The 22,601-nt window shown below is 44.3% G+C and overlaps 1 protein-coding gene across 1 annotated transcript; it reads left to right on the top strand.

Moving 5' to 3' along the window:
* Positions 1-421: 421 nt before the first annotated feature.
* On the top strand, positions 422-21,246 carry samd10b (sterile alpha motif domain containing 10b; the record flags this gene model as incomplete). The annotated part of the gene is made up of 4 exons (XM_071534036.1): positions 422-613; positions 9,627-9,795; positions 15,793-15,933; positions 21,160-21,246. Coding segments are annotated over 4 exons (525 nt in total), but the record flags the coding sequence as incomplete, so codon positions are not given.
* Between the last annotated feature and the right edge of the window lie 1,355 nt (positions 21,247-22,601).

The raw sequence follows: 22,601 nt of genomic DNA, 5'->3' as shown, positions 1-22,601 counted from the left end.
ATGATGCAGGATTTAAATAATCAATGATTTATCTAGCAAGAGAGACACAATTCCAAGGATCGTACATTGCCTCGTTGAATATGCACTCAGCGTAATTGGTGATCACAGTAGAGTAACGCTGCTGCCTACCACCCTCACCAAAATAGCCATCTGTTTGTAGCTGAATGAGAGTCAGTACACAAAGCTCCTACTCTGGAGTGCATGCAGCATGTTAAGCTCTTAGAGGATTATCAATCATTTACTTTGTTGTTTTTTGGTGTTCCTGTTGCTCAGCATGTGGACACTGTGTATGAAAGCCCCTAAACAATGACAATACAAAGTGAGTACTTATCTGTGTTCCTTCTCCTCCCTCTGCTTCTCGGCCTGTCTCTTTCTTTCTGTCTCTCTCTCTTCTTCCCTCCTCCTCTTCCTTTTTCTCCCCTGCCCAGCGGCGTCCAGCTTCAGTTTTTGCCGTGCCTCCCTGGAGCACACGGTGTCTGCTGAGGAGCTGAGCTACCAGCTGCCGCGTCGCGCCGGAGGCAGCAACCTGACCTGGCACGACGGCCGCGGCCAGAAGACAGCACACACACGCACCGTCAAGCTACTGCAGCAGCCCGGCACAGAGGGCATCCAGGTATAAAGACGTCCACGCACATGGACTGACACCATGTGGGATTGGTTTCACGACATATTTCATACATAAGTTATTAAAGTCACAAGGAAACTACATTGCGATGATGTCTTGGTTCCGTAATTCGAGGTGTTTTCGGTTCAAACAGGGTGTTGATGCCTGTTCAAAAGTGGGCAGGTTGAACCGTAACAAACATGGAAAGAGAAAGAAAGGCAGTGCTTACGTCCATTGCTTACTGTGTAGTTGCCTGGTGAAGCCATCCACTGTGAAATGCTCTGTGCATAATCTTGATTCAGGATTCTTCAAAATGAATAAATTCCAGTCACTGGGTTGCAACCATGTAGTCTCAGGAAAAGGCCAAAATCAAAAAATAAGAATCTTGCAAGTTACCACTTGAACTGCATTTTGCAGTATCTTGGTGGCAATTCAACTAAATTCACATCTGGTTAGTGTTTTTATTACTTTTTGTCATTTTGAGGGAGAGTTAACTAATGCAACTACCAAATATTTTTGGCTATAAAAGAAAAAGCATTGCATTTTTTCCATTGCTTTATTTATTCTTTTATTATTTCTTATATACTCCATTGTCAGTTGTTACAAAGACTCTTTTGGGACTCAGACAAGCAGCAGTGCTCAGCGGTATGGTAGGCTGATTTAAACACACAGACACACACACACACACACACACACACACACACACACATAGAGAGACAATGCAGTTGTCATGGTTTGGGTGGGAGAAAATGTCAAACTAAGACTGTGGGAAGCCAGCTAATCTGTTACCATCAGAGAGATGAGAGAATACATTCGTGCGTCAGCATCAATGATTGTACTGCGTGTTTCTAAGAGTCAAATCTCACTGGAGCAGTGGTAGAGGAAGTCTAATTGTTTTATCTTGTACATAATGTTGGCTGGTCTCACCTGGGCCTGTGTTAGTTACCACCAGAGAGAAACTGGTTATGTAACAGAGGACTGGTACAAATGCTGTTATCTCACTGCCTGTGATATAACAGCGCTCATACAGACTGCTCACCAACACACATTTTCAGCAAAAACAGTGTATCATACAGCTCATACAGCTCAGAGATGCTTTTTTTTCCAAAGACAGTGTTAACAGAACTGACTGGTATAAGCACAGGTGTGAAAGTTATTTCAATGCTGATTGCTTGGTGAGGAATGCAGGTAGTCTGCTTGGTGGCACAAGGTCTATCAGCAGTCTAATGTTAGCATAGCAGCCAGACCGCAGACCATCATTTACTTCCACACATTGCTTTCATGCAATATGGACTCCCATCTGTGCAGCTCTAGAGCGAAGCAAAACAAAGAGGCAAAAATCTATTTTAAGACATTCCTCCAGTGTTTGACCTAAAACTGCATGTGACATAACAGGCTCCTTCCTGGTTCCTGTTCTCCACATAAAGGGGATCTGGTTGGAGGAGCAAGGAGCCCAGTGGAGGTCATTTATTCAGTCTCCCCTCTGCCTGTAAGGAAGTGTGTAACTGTGAGGCTGTAGGATGTACATATACCCTCTAAAATGTTCAATAATTCATAACAGAGTGCACCCTCAGCTATAACTGTGAAAGAATTAATAAAAGACGAGTGGGAAGCTGTTTCCATGTGATTACACAGAGAATGGATAATTAAACCTCCTCTATACCATGAGAAGTATGCCTTATCGTTTCCTTGTGGCAACAAGCCCCTTTATGCATTATTCAACAAATGGGAGAGCGGTCCAGCTCTCTCTGATGTGTGTGTGTGGTGTGTGTGTGTGTGTGTTTGTGTGTGTGTGTGTGTGTGTGTGTTTCCAGTGTCCATTTGTATGTGTGCGTGCATTAGCAATTTCCAGTATGCATGTTTATGGGCGTGTGTGTGTGCATTTTGTGTCCGGTATGTGTGTGTCCGGCTCTCTGAGGAGTGATGATTAGATTAGACTCCATTATGTTGGTTATACACACATCAGCTCTAATGAGGGAGCCAGTTAAGTGAAACACAGGCCAGCTCCTGTGTATAAGGTGGGACCTGGGGAGCCTTTCCCAACTATTTAACAAAGCTAATATCACAAATTATACACTGCCTCCATGCAGCCTCTCATCCCACACACTCACACACACACACACACACACACACGCACACACCCCCTCGGGCTGCATATTACTATCTGTTGAAGAGGTGCTGATACTGTGATAATAAGCTAAAACAAATTTCACAACACCCATTTGAAGTTGTATGAAAAGCAGCAATAGAATGCTGATCGTGAATCTCAACACCAACAACCTGCTGCTGAGTAGAGCGCCTCCTTCATCTATGAGTGAGAAAATTTAGTAGCACTGGTTGGGCTGCTATAGTGGGACGCAACAGCCAAACGCTTTATTTGGGAAAGTCTGACAAAGAGCACAGAGTTAGAGGGGAGGAGAGGGAATCAGAGCCACTCAAAGAGGAGGCATGAATCTTTCATAGACACACATGTTGATGGACAGATCAGACAGTCAGGGGAGACAGGACGAGAAACGGGGACAGCAGGGAGGACAAAAACCTTAGATGTGTATCGGTGTTCATGCATGCATAAACCTGGCTGTCAGCGCCAAAGATGCTCCCGCCAAGGTGTTCGCAGCGCCGTCCGAGCGCACAGGACACATAAACGGATGCAAATATACAGATTCCCAGCGTTTACCTGTGTGTGTGTGTGTGTGCAGACGCTATGACGACGCACGCTGCTGCAGGGAGACCTGTTGGCTCCCCGTCCGCTAATATGATATTTCCAAATAATGAGTCATTGTGTAATTGGCACACCTTCTGTGCCATCTTTCAGTTGGCTGCTGTCTGGGTGGCCAGATGGGGTGAGGGGAGGGGTCGGGGAGGGGGGGGTCTGGGGGGGGGGGAGGCTCATTTCGCTGTCTCACACACAGCTTGTGCGAGGGCCTTTAGATGAGCTTGGGGGATAGGGAGGATAAAAGAGACACAATTTGGGAAGTAACAGCAGCCACTGTGCCTTTTTTTCCCCCCTATATTAGGACCAAGCAGAGCTGATTATGGACAGAGTTGGGTTTTGTGTGTGTGTGTGTGTGTGTGTGTGTGTGAGTGTGTGTAAACATATTTGCCTGTGTGTGTGTGTAACAGAAAGTGTAGTAAGTGTAGCCCTTATTTAAATTGCCAAGCTGGGTGGGCGGACGAGGTAGACCAGTCTGTGATTATTTTCCCTTCCTCATTACAGAACACAGGCACTGACCTTCTCAGCTGACACAAACACGAGGCAGCGAACTATCAGAGAGAAGCTGACAAATATACGACACAAAACCTTCACACTTTGACCGCTCTTTTTTAATGAGAACCTTTGGCTTGTTTGGGTTTGAGGTTCCCTGCTTTTTTACTCACGCTTATTATCTCAAGTATTGAGGTGTACGTTTAAAGATATTGTTCTATGATATATATATAGAGAGAGAGGAAGAGAGAGATACAGACTGATTTATTATTATGTGTTCAGCCATCTGTGTCCTTGGGTCGTTGCAACTGTTAGTTAGTTATTGTTTTTGTCTTGCTTGTCTGCTTTTGTAATGCTGTGAATTGAGGGAGAGAAGGACAGAGTGAAAGACAGAGAAAGACAGAGAGAGAAAGAGAGAGACACACACAGAAAGACTAACTGTCAAACTCCACAAAGTGTGTCCTGTTGCATCAGCATCAGGATTGCGTCAATGTGTCATTCTACTGCACTGTTTGGAGAAAGGAGCAGAGAGGAAAAGCATCTGTGCTATATTCATCAATATACATTTAGCTTAGGTACTTTATGTGCATAAAAGCTGAGCTAGAACAAACCACAATATACTCACCAACTGCAGCCAGACACTATACATTTATACATTTATCTGCTTTTTGGAGCATGTTTGTCACGTTGAAAAATGTTTGGCCTCATTAATTGAACATCAGGGGCGGTGACACTGATCCGTTGTGTCTGTCTGTATATGTCATTTTCAATTCATTTTCAATGAGAGATGTCCATCGTCTGGACAGGGCTGATGACAGGTCCGGGTCTGTCAGATTTCCAGTCGCTTTGACAGACAGAAAGTTCAAATTGGTTGAACTTTTTCTGGATAGGCGGATTTGTCACCATCCGTTTAGTCAGTTAGAAGGAGGCATTCCTGGGTTTGGTTTGGGGAAAATGGACACCAAGACTTGGAGGATGTACAACTCATCATCATCATCAACAAAGATAAAGCGGAGAAACCTGGCATAACGTTGGGATGATTGTAGGTTTGTAGGTTTCACATTCCAAAACAATCCAACGGACAGAAATCCATCCGTCCGTTTTCGTATGGCTGACTCTTAAGTCAATACACCAGAAAACAACCAAATATCACTGTTTCTTTCATTTCTCATTATTTCAGTATACCTGTGCATCAGTCAACAAGAATATTTGAGTTTTGGCGATTTTTGAGCTTGGGAAATTCCACTGGGCAACATGAATAGTGTGGGCAGTGGAGCAGCTTTCACTGATTTCAAAGGAAGCATTCCCTCGATGGCTGATGGCTGATAGCTGTGCTGATGCCCGATGGCTGCAGCAGAGCTTGGGGGGTTGGAAAGACACAGAAGAGAGACAGAGAGAGAGAGAGAGATGGGGAGGTGGGATGGGGGGTTAGTCAGGTAGAAATGCTCTAGCCTGTATTGTCCTTGTCCTAACAGTCGGTGACATGTCGGTCTGAGTCATGGTTAACAGAGAGCTTTGTGGAAATCCCATCTGGCCCTTTTCATGATTGCAAGACATTTACACACTCTGAATCCTGAGGACAACCAAAGGCTGAGTTGTAGGAAGTTGACAGAGGCTGACAGTTCACACACACACACACACGCACAGACACACACACACACACTCACACAGAAACAGGAACAGGGAAACAAACACATTCACGCACATGCTCACACATAAACATTTTCACACACACACACACACACACACACACACACACACATACCCACAAGGCAGGATTGAGCAGTGGGAGACACAAGGGTACTAAATGATGCAATAGACACTGCCAGGGACAAGGGGGAGGATTCAGTGATACTGAGAGGAGAAGGATGAAGGAAGAGATCAAATGAGAGGTGAGGGAGAGAGGTGTGAAGGAGATATGAAAGATTGCGTGTCCCGCTGAATGGGGGATATGAAGGATCGGGTGTCAGGATCCGTCAGGGTCTTTGGGGTTGAAGAGACAGATTAAAGGTCTGATTAAATAATGACAATGGAGAAAGAGATGAGAGAGAGAGAGGGAGGGAGAGAGAGACATTAGCGGATACAAGGATGTCTGCTAACCTGTTAGAGACCAAGTGATAGACAGCAAAAAGGAGGCCGAGCAGAGGGAGAGAAATGGAGGTGTGAATGTGGCGTTCCCATAACTGTGACATTACTATTGCATCACCATCTGCTCCGTGACATTCATGCATGTGGTCACACTTATATACACACACACCCAAACACACGCACACGCACACACAGATTTTTACTCCGTTAATTGGCTGAGCATCTTTGATCTGTGTCAGGCAGGGTCTAGATGCGCGGAGACAGGGGCAGGCATTGGAAGAGAGGTCTTATCGGTCACAAAGAGTGAATTTTAAGGAGCCCCCATGCTCCCCCGACTTTCCACTAATCCCTGATTCAGCTACACTTGGGGGCAGAGCATGCGTACACACACACTCACAGGGCCACAGAAAGCCGCTCAGTGTTCAAGGTAGCAGGAGCCAAGGGAGAGGAGAGATAGAAAGGCAAGAGAGACAAGAGAAAGGGAAGGACAGGGAGGGAGAGATGGAGGAAGGGTGTCGTGCAGGCAGAGGAAAAAATAAATGAGGAGCAAATACAAGGGGATGAGAGACATGATGGAACAAAGTAAGCAGGGAAGGGCGGATAAGCTGTTTGAAGACACAAACAGAGTGATCAATAGAGAAGTCCAGAGAGGGAAGGCAGAGGATGTGGAGAAAGAAGGGAAGGGGGAAGGGAGAGGAGCAGGAAGACGGGGGGGGAATAACGGAGAGACGGAACTTGTCTTTGCCGGATATATGCTGTCGTCTGAAGATAACAGATTTAGTTAGCAGAGTTTATTCAGTGTCTTTTTGTGGATTTTTCCTTAGAGATGAAGTCAAAGTCAAATTGGAGAGAATTTGTATTTGTGTGTGACTTGCACTGGCCACCTGTCATTTCTTCTTTTCTGTTGTTCGTGTTTTTTTTCCCCAACATCATTAAGCAGGGAAGGCAATGAAGATCCATAATCAAAAGCTGATAGTAGTTCAAAAGACTTGTCTGTTCCAATCATTATGCTACTGACTACAGTGTATCAACAATGCCTATGTATTACCTGCCTCCCCTCTTCCTCTCCCTCCTCTATATTCCCCATCTCTAATCATACCTCCACTCCCTTTGCCTTCCCCCCCTTCTCTCCCCTCCCCCATCCTTCCATCTCACCCGCTCCATCCCCCCCCCCCCCCCCCCCCCCCTCCTCTCCTGCATGTAATGAATGAGGGAGCGCCTCCTGTTGGACAGAAGTAGGTCTCAGGAGGGGTGTGGGGGTGGGGTGGGGCGGTGGTAAAGGGTGAACGGGGACAACAGAGAACTGGCCAGCAGAGATAGAGCCTGATGGATGTGCCACAGAACAGGACTAGAAGAGCGAGGAAGGGAAGAGAGAGAAGGAGGGATGATGGGGAGCCGTCGTTCCATTTCCCTTCTGTCTGGCTCCTTGATGATGAAGGCCATTACTCACGCAGAGATGTGAGCCGGCATCAAATTACTGATTGCCCTGCTCCAACCTCCACCCCACCCCACCCCTCCACTCGCTGCCTTCACTTCCTTCTTGTCTTTCCGCGTCTGTATCGTTTTCATCTTCTCTGCCTCCTGATCTTCGCAGCTGCTTCAGTCTTCCTTTTTCTCTCTCGCGCGGCCCGTGGTTCAGCTTTCCGCAACACTCTTCCTCATAAGTTTTTTCTCCCTGCCTCCTGTATCTTCTAGCCTCCTGCATATCACAGTCACTCCCAGATTTATTTGCCTTGCGTCAATATGAGGATTGTAAAAGATGATAGAAACTAAATCAGCATGCTAGCAGCCCCATTTCACTGCCGATAGAGATAATAGCCATCCTAAGATGAAGGAGCTTTTTTGCCCCCCCTCCACACTCAATCATCCGAAAGAGCGAGCATTTCCATACCTCTCCTAACTCAATCTCAATTAACGATGGGGGGTGCAGTAAATTTGGGTTATTAAAATGGCTTCAGCGCTCCATTGAGCCGGGATAGAAGTATGTGCGTAATTAGAAGACCAGCGAACACACTGGAGCGGAGAGATGAAGTTGTTTTCAATTAAGGCCTACAAAGCAGAACGCGCTGAGCTAGTGGACCAGCCAGAACTTGATAGGGCTGATTTGTGCTTAAATTGACGGGAGGAGATCTTATTACGGCAGCTGGCATAGGTATAAATTGTCGTATAGTCTTTATATATTGAGACGTGAAAGTGTTATGGAGGCTGGTCTTTGTGTCATAAAAGGAAAAGCAGAAGTGACAACGTTGGGTATTAAGCATGCATATGCGTGCGTGCAAGTTGCATTTTGTGTGTATGACATTTCAGCATGCATAATCCTATTAAATGTAGTCAGTTATGGAGCAGAATCTTTGGCAGCAGTTCAGCATGTGTTTTGAAATGTATTGAAAATCAGCCGAAAGCCTTTGTTGTAGAGTTGGCTCAGTCAGAGCATGAATGAATGGATTAGATATGTGAGCGAGTCAGGACAGAGAGCTGAGAGGACAAGGAGATGCTGTGTTTTCTGACCATGTGAACTGGCTGTGACCTTATTAATGTCCATATAAATTCACTGCACATGACCATGCGACACAATGGAAGCGAGAGATAGAGAGAAATCTAGTGTTAGGCAAAGAGAGATTTGTTGTGCGCTCATGTAATTGAAAGATAAAGATAACAGACATGGTGACAACTCGCATAGATGCAACCACAACTAGTGCTGTGCTGCCTGCATAATAGAATTGACCTGGAAAAGAGACGCTCTAACAAATGCACACACATGCAAATACACACACACACACACACACACACACACGTCAGTCACCAGGCGACAAAATAACACACTGACACATCTGAATATTATGCACAGAATGTCACAGCAAAATGACACACATTATGCAATATGCTGAGGTGCCACAATAAAAGATATCGCTGTCATGAAAAATTACATCAGAAAACAAAAACATACCAGCTACAATATTGCACAGCATTCATGCTCATGTTGATACCTTTAGAAATAATAGATGGAATGTAATTAGCATACCAAGATGCATTATTGACTGAGGGGTGAACTCGCATATTCTACACAATTGGAGCAATGTGTGAGAAAATATGGTGATGCGGTGGAAATGGCAGCTTTGCATGCTTCTCTGTAAATTAGGGTTGAGAGGTGAAAAACTGGGTGCTCATTTTAATCAGAGGACCAGCGTCTGTTTGTCCTTTTTATGCCTGTAAGCTTTTACACCTTATGTTCAAACTCATTATGTGAATGTCATTCCTTGCTAATATTTCCATATGTGCATTAACATGTAGATGATAACCTTTTAGTATGCGAATGGTTAAAGTTAGCTCAATACAATGGGGGGCTATTATTGCAATACAATCTAAAGCCCCCCCAATAAGCTGTTTTCCTTCTGTGTATTTATTTCTCTGCTCCACATTTTTTAATTTGTAATTTACCAAAACTACCGGAAGGGATTTTAGAGCAAACTGTGGCATTAGAATGCATCATCCCAGCTAATTTCTCATTAATGAGAAAATCCGGCATGCCGCATATTTAAGCAAGCTAGAGCAATTACAAGGTGATAATACCAAAATGCGCTGTCATACCTCAGGAAACTACAACCCAAATACACACACACACGCACACACACATTCATTCTCTCACTCACTCTGTCTTGCTAATATCTTTACTCATTACACACACTACACCGCCAGTTAATTGGACACCCTCTGCTTGCTGTGTTTTAGCTGCGTCCAGGTGAAGCCTTCACTGTGTACCACACCAGTCCGACGTTGTCCAGTCTGTCCAAACCCGTGGTGCTGTGGACCCAGCAGGATGTCTGCAAGTGGCTTAAGAAACACTGTCCTCACAACTACCTGACCTATGTAGAGGCCTTCTCCCATCACGCCATCACAGGTAACGTGTACACACACACACACACACACAAACAAATGTGTTGTCTTATATTAAAGCCTCATATCTCTGATTGTGCCTCTTTTGTTGTAATTGACAGCTAATGTTCATCTCCAAAAGTACTGATAGTGCACAAAATGTCCAAATTACATAGCAGTGGACTTGTGGAGGTTGTTGCAGGACATGATTTGCTCTGACACAAACACACACACACACACACACACACACACACACACACACACACACACACACACACACACACACACACACATATTCCCTACACAGGCTTTGTTCAGTGACCTCTGTTCTTTTAACACAGTACAGCAGTGATGCTGCTGTGGTCTAAGAGGTGGGGGCAAACCAGTGCCATAAAAGGCTTACCAAATCTCACACAAGTTTTATTTTTAGTTTCCTGGTTCCACAGCTTAGCTTTTTCAACTGGAAACAGGTTTACAAATCTCTGCAAAGGAGATTTAAAAGGCATTCATGTGAGGTAACGAAAGGAGTGCAGTCTATTTTTGGAGAAGAAAGGGAAAGCTGCGGAAACAGTAGTGGTTTATCGTGTTCAGAGTTCAAACAATCCCCCCCTCCCACACACAGGCACACACACACATTTGCTTGTTAGCATGCCAAGACAAATGCATGCAAGTGCACACACACACACACACACAACACCCACAAACACAAATGGGCATGTGCATATGAATGAACACACAGACAGACACACACACACACATACATACATACACAAACACACACAGTCCCCAGCCTTGAGAGACCAGACGGTGGAGCAGCCTCTTTTTTAGTGTCTCACAGAGAACAGATTGCTCTTCTCTGCCGTAGGGTCAGCCACCACTCACACACACACACACACACACACACACACACACTCACATGCACACACACACACACACACACACACTCACATGCACACACACGCATACCTATCTGTCTGCTTCAGGGTTAACATAGCCTATGAGGAGGGATGCTGCCACTGTCATAGTTACAGCGGCTCTGATCTGATCATTAGTATTTATGTATTCACAGAAAGAGAGAGAGAGACAGACAGAGAGAGAGAGAGAGAGCAGCTCAGATCCCATTATTCTTATGTATTCACTCGCTGATGTCCAGCTGAATTTCAGTTTGCCAGGGTCATTAGTTTTCAGTGTCTTTTATGCAAATGATGTGTGCATGTGTCAGTGTGTGTGTTTGTTATGGATGCTCTGATACCGATACAGGTATCAGACATCAAGCTACAACACTGAAACAGAGTATCAGTATCAAAGAATTGCCTCAATACTTTTAAACATGATACCAAAGGCCATGTGTTGCATGTCAGAAATCAAATGACTTTATGCCTCTCTGCCTTTCTGATACGCAGAAGGATGCTGGATCTCACTGAAGGGAGAGAAGTGGATTTTATGTGCATGACATATCATTTTTGTCCAGTGACCCCAAACTAATAGTCTCTCTCTCTCTCTCTCTCTCTCTCTCTCTCTCTCTCTCTCTCTCTCTCTCTCTCTCTCTATCTATCTATCGCTCTCCCTCTCTGTATTGAGACAGAGAGAGAATAAGAGAGAACAAGCTGCCTGAGGAGATCAGGATAGCTTCTTTAGTGTCTTCTTTTAAATCGTAAAAACATACTTTTGTAGTTGTTTTTACTGTCTAGATTGATAACTATCAGCTTCTCTTTTATTATTTCATGAATCTGTTCATTTTATTACTGCTGTTTTTTGTCTTGTTTTTTTATCGTTCTCCTTGTCTGGTGTTTTGTTAAGCACTTTGTAACTTTGTTTCAAAAGGTGTTCTAAGATTATTATTATTAGTAGTAGTAGTATTATGGATCAGATCAGATTCAATATTGGAAGATTCTGAAAGTTTAATACTTAGAATCAGTATTGAAATCACGGCATGGTGTGTATGCATGTTTGAATGACATAGTGGCAGAGCGGGTGTTTGAAAGGATGTTGTGTGTGTGTGAGAGAGACAGAGAGAGAGAGAGAGAGAGAGAGAGAAGAATAGTAAGTGAAACAGCTGAAAGAGAAAGTGAATGATAGACATAGTGAAACAGACTTAGGGCTACAGACTCAACCTTGATGCCATATACAAGCTGACAGTAATGTAATACAATATGTAGGCCTTTAGGGGAAGCATGGACTCAACTGCTCTGCTATCAAAGGTTTAATCCAAGGGCTTTTCTTTTATAGGGAAGTCTTTACCTTCCTCCCTTCTGGATTGCTTTGAGTCTGTTTTAAGTGTCATTATCATCCCTGCCAAGGCAGAAATGCCTCCCATTTGCCCACAGACATTGTTAATAAGCAATTAATTTTGAAGCCAAATTGAGAGAAGCAATCTCTATTGAAACAGCTTTTGTTTTTGTGTCTCTTTTCTCCCTTTGACAGCACCACTTTCCCTATCTGCAGGCAATTATTAGGAGCTGTATTAAGTCTGTCTGAGGGGAATTGATTTGAGCTCCATTCATCTGCTTTGTCTCATTTGTACACTCAGAGAGACCAAGGGCAGTGGTTTTCTAGGACATACTGTTACTGCCTCTGGGAGACACAGACAGAGGAGGGCCGTGGGAGAGATGGGGTGGGGAGGTTGGGGTATGTGTGTGTGTGTGTGTGTGAGAGAGAGAGAGAGAGAGAGAGAGAGAGAGAGAGAGAGAGAGAGAGAGAGAGAGATTACCGATAGTTCTTTAAAAAAAAAAAATGAATGCAAAATTATTTGTTGTGTAACCCCTAGGCAGTCGTGTTCACATAGAGACGGGTTGTTCCAGTCCATGTGCGTGAAACAGAAAGCACCTGGACTCTGAGGAGATGGAAATAAACAAACTGCCTTTTAAGTACATGTGCACACACACAAACACACGCACACGTATCCATGAAACCATTATGAAAGCTAACTGGTTTGCCATGGCGTTGTCTCCTGGGGAGTGGAGCCTTGCCCATAATAGAGGTAGCTATTGTCCGTATTGTTCCAGTCCATCTGGTTGTAAGGCAAAGACTGGCTGACAGTTCTGTCCTCATTTGCTCTATCATGTCTCAAAGAGTTGGGCTGTGAAAGTAATTCACAATTATTGCTGCTCCCTGATAGGATTTTCAGCATCTGTTTGCTGCCAACAAAGTATCAAGCACTTGACAGTCACACAAAACTGTTGGCTGAAAAGAAGTTTCACGCCCCTCAGTGCTGCATCTCTTTAGACTGAAGACACTGGTCCCAGCACAGACTAGAGTTGTCACGGTAACTGAAATTTCAATACTTCTGCTATTCTGTTCCGAAAGATTGAATTCAATACTGAATTTTGTAAACGTTTGGTACTTTCACCAAATGTGTTCTGCAAGCTGAAATCCCATTTCAGTGTTACCTCCAGAGGGTGTATTGGTGCAGATTGGAATAGTTAAAATAAGGAGGAGGAGGATGGATTGGAATAGACAGAGCTGCAGTCTGATTCTTGACAGTGCACACTGCAGCGGTCAGCTCAAAATTCAGCGTCGTCAAACAGCTGAAAGCATGGCAAGACTGTCAAGCAGTTCGCCACTTCTTGAACTGAATCCCAGTCCTCATCAACCAGTGGACAAAACTGGTGCCAGGTGTGAAATATGGATGGCAACCGACATTTCAAAACCCAAAAGTTGCTGTACCAGTCAAGTGCAGTGACACATTATTTGTTCTTTCTTGTTTGTGGTGGTAGTACATAGTTATTTTTTCCCTTTTTGCTGCTCTGCTGCTGTTATTTCTGTGAGAGAGACAAATTGCATTTTGGAGGAAGGAGATTTCTACCTTTTAAATGTCTCTAGTTTTAGCCTAATATCGCTTGGGGCCATAATGCTTTACTTTTCCAGTCTTTACAGGCACTTTGGGAAGCCCTCAGGCCAGACTCCATCCTGAATTCACAGAGGGCCACAACAGACCCACCTCGGTCTACCGCACTATCAGACACATGAATCTGTCCTCCGCCCCACGTCCTGTCTGATGAAATATGACCACTGACTCGCTATTAAGGACATTTATATTTCATGGGCTCAGAGAAGGGGACAGAGGGCCATAGAGTCTCCTCTCCTCTGCCATCTTCCTCTCCTCTCCTCTCCTCTCCTCTCCTCTTATCTTTTAATCTTTTTTCTTCTATCCTCTCCTCTCCTCTTCTCCTCTCTTCTCTTCATGGATATATAAAGGAATAACAAGCACAGTTTAATGGCCTCCACTGATTCCGGCCCATTATCTAAATTGTTAGTGTGTGTGTGAGTGTGTGCGTTTGTGTGCGTGTATGTGTGTGTGTGTGAGAGAGAGAGAGAGAGAGAGAGAGAGAGAGAATGTGTGTGTGTGTGTGTGTGTGTGTGTGTGTGTGTGTGTGTGTGTGTGTGTGAGATAGATAAAAACATACATACATGCATACATACAGTAAATACATAGAGAAATAGATAAAGAGGATTTGCTCATGTTTCCAGGAAAGGAAATGGGAATGGATGGATTGATTTGGAGAGTGAGCAGCATGAGTAATGAGTCTAATTATGATTTGGGCATCGTACAGTGCTGCTGCAGGTATGATGGATTCCTCTCCTCTCTGCACCAGTGAAGGACATGGCTCCCCTACCAATACTGTCCTGTCTCTGTCTGTCTGTGTGTGTGTGTGTGCGTGTCACACATCTACATGTAGGTTTGTGGATAGCCTTTGTATTTGAGCGATGAGAGCAGTTTGGTTGTAAAAGCTGCAATGTTTACTGTGGGTAATGGCATGTTAAATGTGTCTGTCCCCAGGGATAACCGCCTACTGTTGTGGTAAAACTCAGCCCCAGTAAACAGAGCAGTCCTCCCCATGCCAGCTCCTTTACTGCCACGCCACTAACTAGGGCTGCAGCGCTAACCAGGACATACACACCTTACCCCTGACTGTAAATCAGCTGGTCAACCTGCATACTATGGCATAACATGCACACACACAATTACAAACACACACTCAATAGGACATTATACATCCTCCTATTAAACGATTATTGCAGTTAGTTTCAGCCTGGGCCCTATTTTCCTAGTTTTTGCCATCATGCCAAGCAATTACTTCACTGTAGAGCTTTACATACCTCTCAGTTTGCAGGGAGTGCTGCTGTCCAACGTTAGCGGAAACTCAAAAAGTTAACCCCAAAAGCACCCAAAACTGTACAGATAAACAGAGAAACACACTCATACTCACATTCACACCTATGGGCATTTTAGAGTCTCCAATCCGCCTGACTTACATGTCTTTGGAATGTGGGAGGAAACCAGATCACTTGGAGAAAACCCACGTAAACATGAGGGGAACTTCCAAACTCACACACAGAAAAGGCTAGGGATCAAACCCAGGTCCTTCTTGCTCTCAGGTGACAGTTCTAACCACTGAGCCACTTTGCTGCTCTCTTTTAGCAGCCATTAGCTCTCCACGGATGGCATTAGTAGTACCAGGGGAGGTCTAGTGATTAGAAATAATTTCCTCAAGACTGCAGGAATTTTCTCCTGTCCGGAGCAAACGTGTCAGTGACCTTCTCTGGTTATACCAATACCAATATGACCTACTGTATTTTGAGTTAGCTCGAACATCCTAGGGTAATTTTACTCCCGTCCGGATCAACATCTGGTGTTTCACACAATTACTGAGGCTTCTCTATTACAAGGGCTGTATAACCACTGGCGGGACAGAGCAGCATCACTCTGTACAATATAGGGAGCCACTTGAGGAGTTTTGCCTGCTTTGCTGTTCTGTGGTTGACGTTGCGTGACATATTCACACTGGCCTGTCCCTGGATTACCACGGTCCTCCAGTAAATTATTTTACCATCCGAATGACTGACTGAAATTACATGGGGATGTACATGGGGAAAATCAATTACTGATCTCCCCAATATTGATGCTGTCCGAAGAGGGCTAAAGCTCTAAATTAGCGGACACCAGAGAGCCATCGCAACTTTAACTTTTTTTACCCTTCCCCTCTTCCCTCTCCATACCCCTCCTCCTCCTCCTTGGCAGGACGGGCGTTGCTGCGTCTGAATGGGGAGAAGCTGGAGAGGATGGGCATCGTCCAGGAGACGCTGAGGCAGGAGGTGCTGCAGCAAGTCCTCCAGCTGCAGGTCAGAGAAGAGGTCCGCAACCTGCAGCTCCTCAGCAGAAGTAAGGAGAGAGACCGATAAGGTGGTGTGTGTGTGTGTGTGTGTGTGTGTGTGTGTGTGTGTGTGTGTGTGGGGGTGTGTGTGTGTGTGTGTGTGCGTCAGTGTGAGTAACTGTTGTGTATGGGTATCTCTGTGAGTAATTGTGTGTTTTGTGTTTTTTGTGTGTGAGACAGAGAGAGAGAGAGAGAGGGAGAAAGTAACAGACAGAGAACGATTGGGTTTGGTTGGGTTGGGAGGGGGGGAGTCTGTGACCATGCATGCCTGCTGTGACTTAAGTGGAGGTGGACAATGGAGTGCATCTCTTTGTGGCAGTGTGTGTGGTTTTAACAGCAGGGGGGGCTTCTTGATTTGCTGCCCTGCCCCAGGCTGACTGATGTGTTTCTATAAACACTTTTATTATCCAGCCATCAATAACCGGGCCCAGTCAATGGCTGCTGACCTGGATTCAGTTGTTGGCATGGCTTGCTTCTTACTAGCCAGTTTTGGCTGTTGTAGTGATTGTTGGTTGTTTGCTGTAACCACTGATGGCCAACAGTCCTCACAGTGAAATGTGCATAACCTTTCTCTACTCTGCACAGCACTGGATTTCAGTTATTGTTCACTAGAGATTTTTTTTCTCACAGCCAAAAACTGATTTTGCAGGGTATTGATCCATCTTATCAAACAAAATGCTCCCTCTTGGTACATATAATATATAATAGGTAGATATTTTTATCAATTTAGAAAAAATCATGTGCTGTATTCAAACTCATGACGTTATGGTTTGCGATTTAGCCCACTGAGCCAACGGGACATCCAGGCTTTGTATGGACCAGGCTTTTGTAGAGACTTGGGGAAGCCTTGGTAATACAATATAGCCAGTAAATTATGATATACATTTCTCTGGAATATTTTGGGGTCTCATTTTAATCTTCCCACAACCCACTCATGGGACCTAAACAAAAACAATGAGGAATAGCATCAACTACTGTGGACCCACCGATTTTCTAAGAGCTCCACAATCCCTCTGCAATGTAAAAGAGAGAGAGACACAGAGAGAGAGAGAGGGAGAGAGAGAGAGAGAGAGAGAGGAGGAGGAGGAGAATGGAATGGAATGGGAAGGGCTAGGAATTAAAATGCTGTTGGACACTTCTATTAATAGAGCAGTGCAAATGTGATTTGCCAGTTCAACAGGCCCTGACTCTGAGCTATAAGGGCCAGCTAATTGGGTGGCCTCATAAAACACCTGGGGTTCACAGGGCTGGAGGGTGTTCAGAGGTGATAAAGGTGGGACGGGGTGGGAAGCGGCGGAGGGAGAGATGCTGAGGGAGTGATGATGTTGTTGTTTAGGTGTTGAAGGTTGAAGTGAGGAGTGTGAAGAGGGTGAAGGATGAGAGCAGAGGTGAAGGTTGGGGTATGGAGGAGCTTAAAGGAACAGTTCACTCCAAAATGAAAATTCTGTCATCATGTACTCTCCCCCATGTCAATCGAAACTGCACTGAAGTTGGCTTGAACTTGACTTGTCCCACAGTAACAGACCTCCAACTTGCTCTCATGCTCATCTTTGAGAGGCAAAGCACAGGCTTCGGTTCGCAGCACTCCACACACCCTAACACACACTGCCAGCCACTCTCCCTGAGTGTTTCTCCCATCCATATACAATTCTGGTAAGGTTGTGTGACTGAGATTTAGTGGAGCCTTGTGTCACGCCGCCTGTCAGATCTGATTCATCTCCAATGGATTTGCCAAAAATTAAATATTGATCTCGCTATAAAAAAAAAAGAGCACGAAAATACAAATAAGCTTGACTCTGATATGAGTTTGTCTCTGATCTGAGCCATGATATCAGGATTTAACATGACCCAAGCTTTGTGGAATCTGCTCTCTCTCTCTCTCTCTCTCTCTCTCTCTCCCCCACCTCCACATAACATAAAATACAGAGTTATGATTAAGAATTAAAGGGACAAAGAAAAGGAAAGAGCACAGAGGTATCTGAGGGATAAAATTAGAATATGGAGAATGGAGAACTTGGAGAATAGAGGCATTTACAAAGAAGAGGACAGAGATCTGCGATTGGAGGTGAGATGTTAACCCTAACAGACAGAGATAAATACAGGGGATTAAATGGACAGATCGCAGAGATAGAGAGATGAGAGAGGTAAATAGGTTAATGAAGGAAGGCGGATACTGGAAGAAGGTTTGGTCTGATAGCACTCTTCCAGTCATCATTGCTCCCTGCTCTCTGCTCCATGCTAGTCCATCTGGGGCAGGCTCACTTTCTCAAAGCACTGTAATTGCAATTCACACTCAGCATAGAATCACATTACTTCTGTTGCAAAGTATTGTGGAAAAAGTTGCTCCTCGCACAATCACCAGGAAAGATACTCCATGACTGCACCAGGCTGCAGGGTTCATGTGCCGTGGGCTGAAAGTTATTCTTCTTTGGTATGTTTGTCTTCAGTGAAAAGCTTTGTGTTTCTGACATATATTTTATCAGCTCCCTTTGAAACCTCTCTCTCTATCTGCCGAATATCTCCCTATGCTTTCTTTATTTCTTCTAAAACGAATAATAAACCACAGAATGCATGAAGGGAACTCTGATGTTATGTTCACACATCAGCGCTCCCTCTGTATGTGTGTGAACATTGGAAGAATGTAAATCAGATTTGGACTAGAGACAATGGTGAAAGACGTGTTGTCATGCAGCTGCAACCAACCTGGTCTCCCGCAATTTTGTGAAGCACAGATTTCTGAAACACAGGTCAAGTGTTGCGGACACAAATAATGTGACGATTACATTCTTCTACCAGGAAAGGATTATGTGACAATAGCACAAATTAAACATGCCATTTTCACCTGTTTGTCACATGACAATGTTGCTAATGGTTAAGTTTAGGCAAGAAAAACAACTTTGATTAAGGAAAGGTCAAAGATAAGTTAAGGTGTTGGTTATGGTTAAACAAAACTTTCACAAAAAATTTCAATAAAAAAAAACTTAAATCACAGTTGAAAAATTCATGGCATGTGTTGGCAATACAACTCAGATCATTGGAATTGAAGGCCAATATATAAACACATCCACCACCCCCACCCCAACCTTCACACCTTTACTTTCTATTGCGTTATTTCAATGTCAAACTGCAGCCTGTTTCTAGTCCTGCCTCCTCCACGTAATCCTTTTGTGGTAGGGAAACCCTATTTCTTTTCATTTTTGTGCACGGAGCACGTATTTGCATTATAAGACATCATGCTTATTTCATGACATTTGGGGACAGCAGGCCGTGTCACATCAGCCAGTCAGGAGTAGAGATGTCTTCCACAGCCAGGAGCCAGAGCTCTCTCAGGGTAATGTGAGCCGTGTAGGCCGTGTTGTAACATCTGGAAAGCTTTTGGGAGGGAGGATTCAGATCAGAGCCTGGCAGGGGATCTGCCCTTTTTCTCAGCTCCAGCCTCTGCTTGTTTGTATTCTGTCTTTATAGTAAACTGTCAGTCCCTCCTTCCTCACAACACACCGGATTTTCTCCAAAGTGTGTGTATGTTTGTGTGTGTAGCCATCTGCCATGTCTCAGAGTCTCGATGGTAATTAGCTGAAACCGGATGACGTCGCCAACACCCCACCCCCCCTCCCCCCAAAAAACCCATCCACCTTCAACCCCCTTGCAGTCCTTGCAGGGCTTTACTCTGAGCTCCATGCGGTGCCTGCCAGCTGAACTGTAGCTATGAATTAGAATATGAATGAAAGTTGGCGCTTGACAGACAGAGAAAAAAGAGGAACATGACATTTTTCTTCAACACAAATTTTGCCCGGGTGCTGTTCATACCCCTCTTCTCATCCGCCTCTCCTGCCTTCTCCTCTGCTGCACCTAGGCTCTGACGACTCCATTGGGAGCTCATTTAAAAGGATTTCTATCAGAAAAAGTAGCTCTCTCTGTGTCTGCACAAGCCTCTAGTCATATCTCTCCCTCTCCATCCTTCTGTCTCTCTCTATCATTTCCTGGTTCAGCTTCACTCCAGTGCCACATTACATCTGTCTGTGTCTAGAGACAGGTGGCGCGTCTCCCTCTGCTATCAGGAGAGGAGGGCTTAGCACTGAAATGCCAACAGTCTGGGTGAGGAGAGCCTCCCTTCCCACTGACACTTGGTGTCGTTTCAGGACGGGACGAATGGCTAGTTGTCAGGGAAACCACCTGGCTGCATCTGTTGGTGAGAGAGAAGAGAGAGAGAGATAATGACATTGAGGGAAAAAAAGGCTAGGTTGCATGTTAATCTGGTTCATTTCATAATTTGGTAAATATTTAACATATGTTCCATTATTTTAAAGATATATTAGCTCATCCCTCGTGTCTTTGTACTGACTGAACTGCAGTATGTCAATGACAAACTATATATCTGAGCATTGTAGAATAAAATACACTAGATCTGTGTATACTGTATACCTTTAGTCTTTTATTAATTAAACAGATTCAGTGGACACACAGATGTTAGATGTCTCTGTTTCATGATTAAAATAAATTATTTTAAACATATACAGTATTATCTTCCCCATATGTTGACTCCTCCCTCCTCTCTTCTGTCTCTCAGCCTACTTATTAGTGAGCCCTGTTTAAAGTTATGGTAATAGTGTTTTTCTCTACATTAATCCAGACAAGAGACATTGCAGCATCTCCATATACTGCCATCATTCTGCTTCTCTTTAAAGTCAACTAGTAGCCTATTTCATGCAGTTTCCTCAAAACTTTGCACCTGCTAAAATGTTAGAAGCGGCTGCTCCGTGATTGAGTGCAGTGCTTTATCATCGTGGAGAGAGGCTAGGCACACTGGTTACTTGGTAATTCAGTGGGGATTGGGTAGTAAGGTGCCACATAGGGAGTCTGAAGGGTTATGAACCCAATACTTGTGCTTTGGAAAGGCTCTTAGATGAGATTGAAATGTTGTCAAGACAAGGGAGGCTTAGCACAGAGGACAAACAGAGGGCAGAGGCAGGGGGTCTCTGAGTGCATGTGTGTGTGTGGGTGTGGGAGTGTGTATGTATGCTTATTATGTGTGCGTGTGTGAGAGAGAGAGCGTGTCTTTGTGTGCGACAGAGGCCAAGAGAAAGAGATATTTTGTTTGGGTAGGCACATAAAAGGATTTTGGGTTACGTCAGGGCATGGTGTGAGAGACAACCATTACTGCAATTCAGCCTCTGTTTTTTTCTATCCATTCAAATCTTAATTATGTATTCCCCCTTCTCTCCCTCTCTCTGTAGCCTCCTTTGGAAACTTCTCTTAGCTCATCCCCTGATCCATTTGGCAGCCCTTTCCCTCTCCCCTGTCACAATACGTCTCCAGGAGCCATGGAAGAGCTGCTGTCCTCAGATATGTGAGCGGAGAATCAACGAGTGAAAGGGGAGAGGACGCGCCTATAGACTACATGCCAACCAGACTGGAGGATTCCCATTCAACAAGGCCAATCTGGTTTACAGACACTGAGACAGAGACAAAGCCCTGCTCAAGGCAGGGGCACCCACTGTATCATAGTGATAAGATGTAAGATTCACAACCCCGGTGACGACGAAGGCCTGTCACTGGCATGCTCGATCAGAGCAAATCTCCTGTTGGTTCATTGTCTCATTTGGGTTGGTTTGATCGGGCAATTTCCAGAGAAACTTGGTGAAAATCACACATAGGCTTATTTATGACATAAATATTACATGCGAACAAACAGGATTCACGTTTTTTTTTTCCCTTTGGGTCGAGGTCGTTATGTGAATTATTCTTCGGCATGGTTTTATATTACCCAAACGTTTGAACCCATTGATGCTTAAAACATGTGGATGATTGCTTGGATTATGATGTGAAAATAGGTTTACATGTAGCGCCACCATTTGGCCACTGGATCCAAAGTGAAGAAAACCTACCGGTCTCCTCCTTCCTTCAAAGACCACACTGTCTGGTCAAAAGGAATTAGAGCTGGCCCTAATTGCATTTGACTGATGCCAATACAATCGTAATCAATTCCTCACCCACAGGTCGCAGTGCATTCTCCTCTCAGGATTTTCATTTAGGAATATGCATAGTACTTTTGGCGGATCAAGAGTATACAAAACAGAATATAACACATGAGCACTCTTTGCGCCGAAGCACATTCTCTTCCTTTTCACTCTTTTGTAAACCATGTCATACTATGTGCAGAATGTCATTCCCACAATCAGTCTTTTTGTATTGTGACTGAACTGCAGTATGTCAGTGACAAACTATATCTATCTGAGCGTTGTAGAATAATATACGCTGTAGATCTGTGTATACTGTAACTATACCTTAGACTTTTATTAATGGAATGGATCCTGAGGGGGCACAGAGATAATGTGGATAATGGCTGTTTCTCTATGCTTAAGAAAGCAATAATTTAAATGATAGTAGGTGAAGAATAGAGTGACGCTCTATGGGATACACTATGAGAAATGTTTTGGAGTATGGTGAAGGAATTATACATCTTCTCCCGTTACAGTGGCAGCATTAGCCAGTGAGTAGACCAGCGGATGGTCAGATTTCACAGCTTCTGTCCTCCTTTGTGTGCACTAGTATGTCATCTTTCACACACAAATATGAAGAGAAAGGACAAGCTTCTGTTGTATTCTACCCGTTTTCTGTCCCTGGCATGACACTGTGATTTCAAATGCCCAGAAATCCTAAATACTATGACGGCTAC

Source organism: Centroberyx affinis, unplaced genomic scaffold, assembly GCF_046629955.1.
Source record: "Centroberyx affinis isolate AG114_WGS23_722 - 3 ecotype Tasmania unplaced genomic scaffold, CSIRO-AGI_Caff_v1 ptg002477l_1, whole genome shotgun sequence".
NCBI lineage: Eukaryota > Metazoa > Chordata > Actinopteri > Beryciformes > Berycidae > Centroberyx > Centroberyx affinis.
Note: the sequence above shows the minus strand (reverse complement) of the source record. Positions and strands in the feature narration are given on the sequence as shown.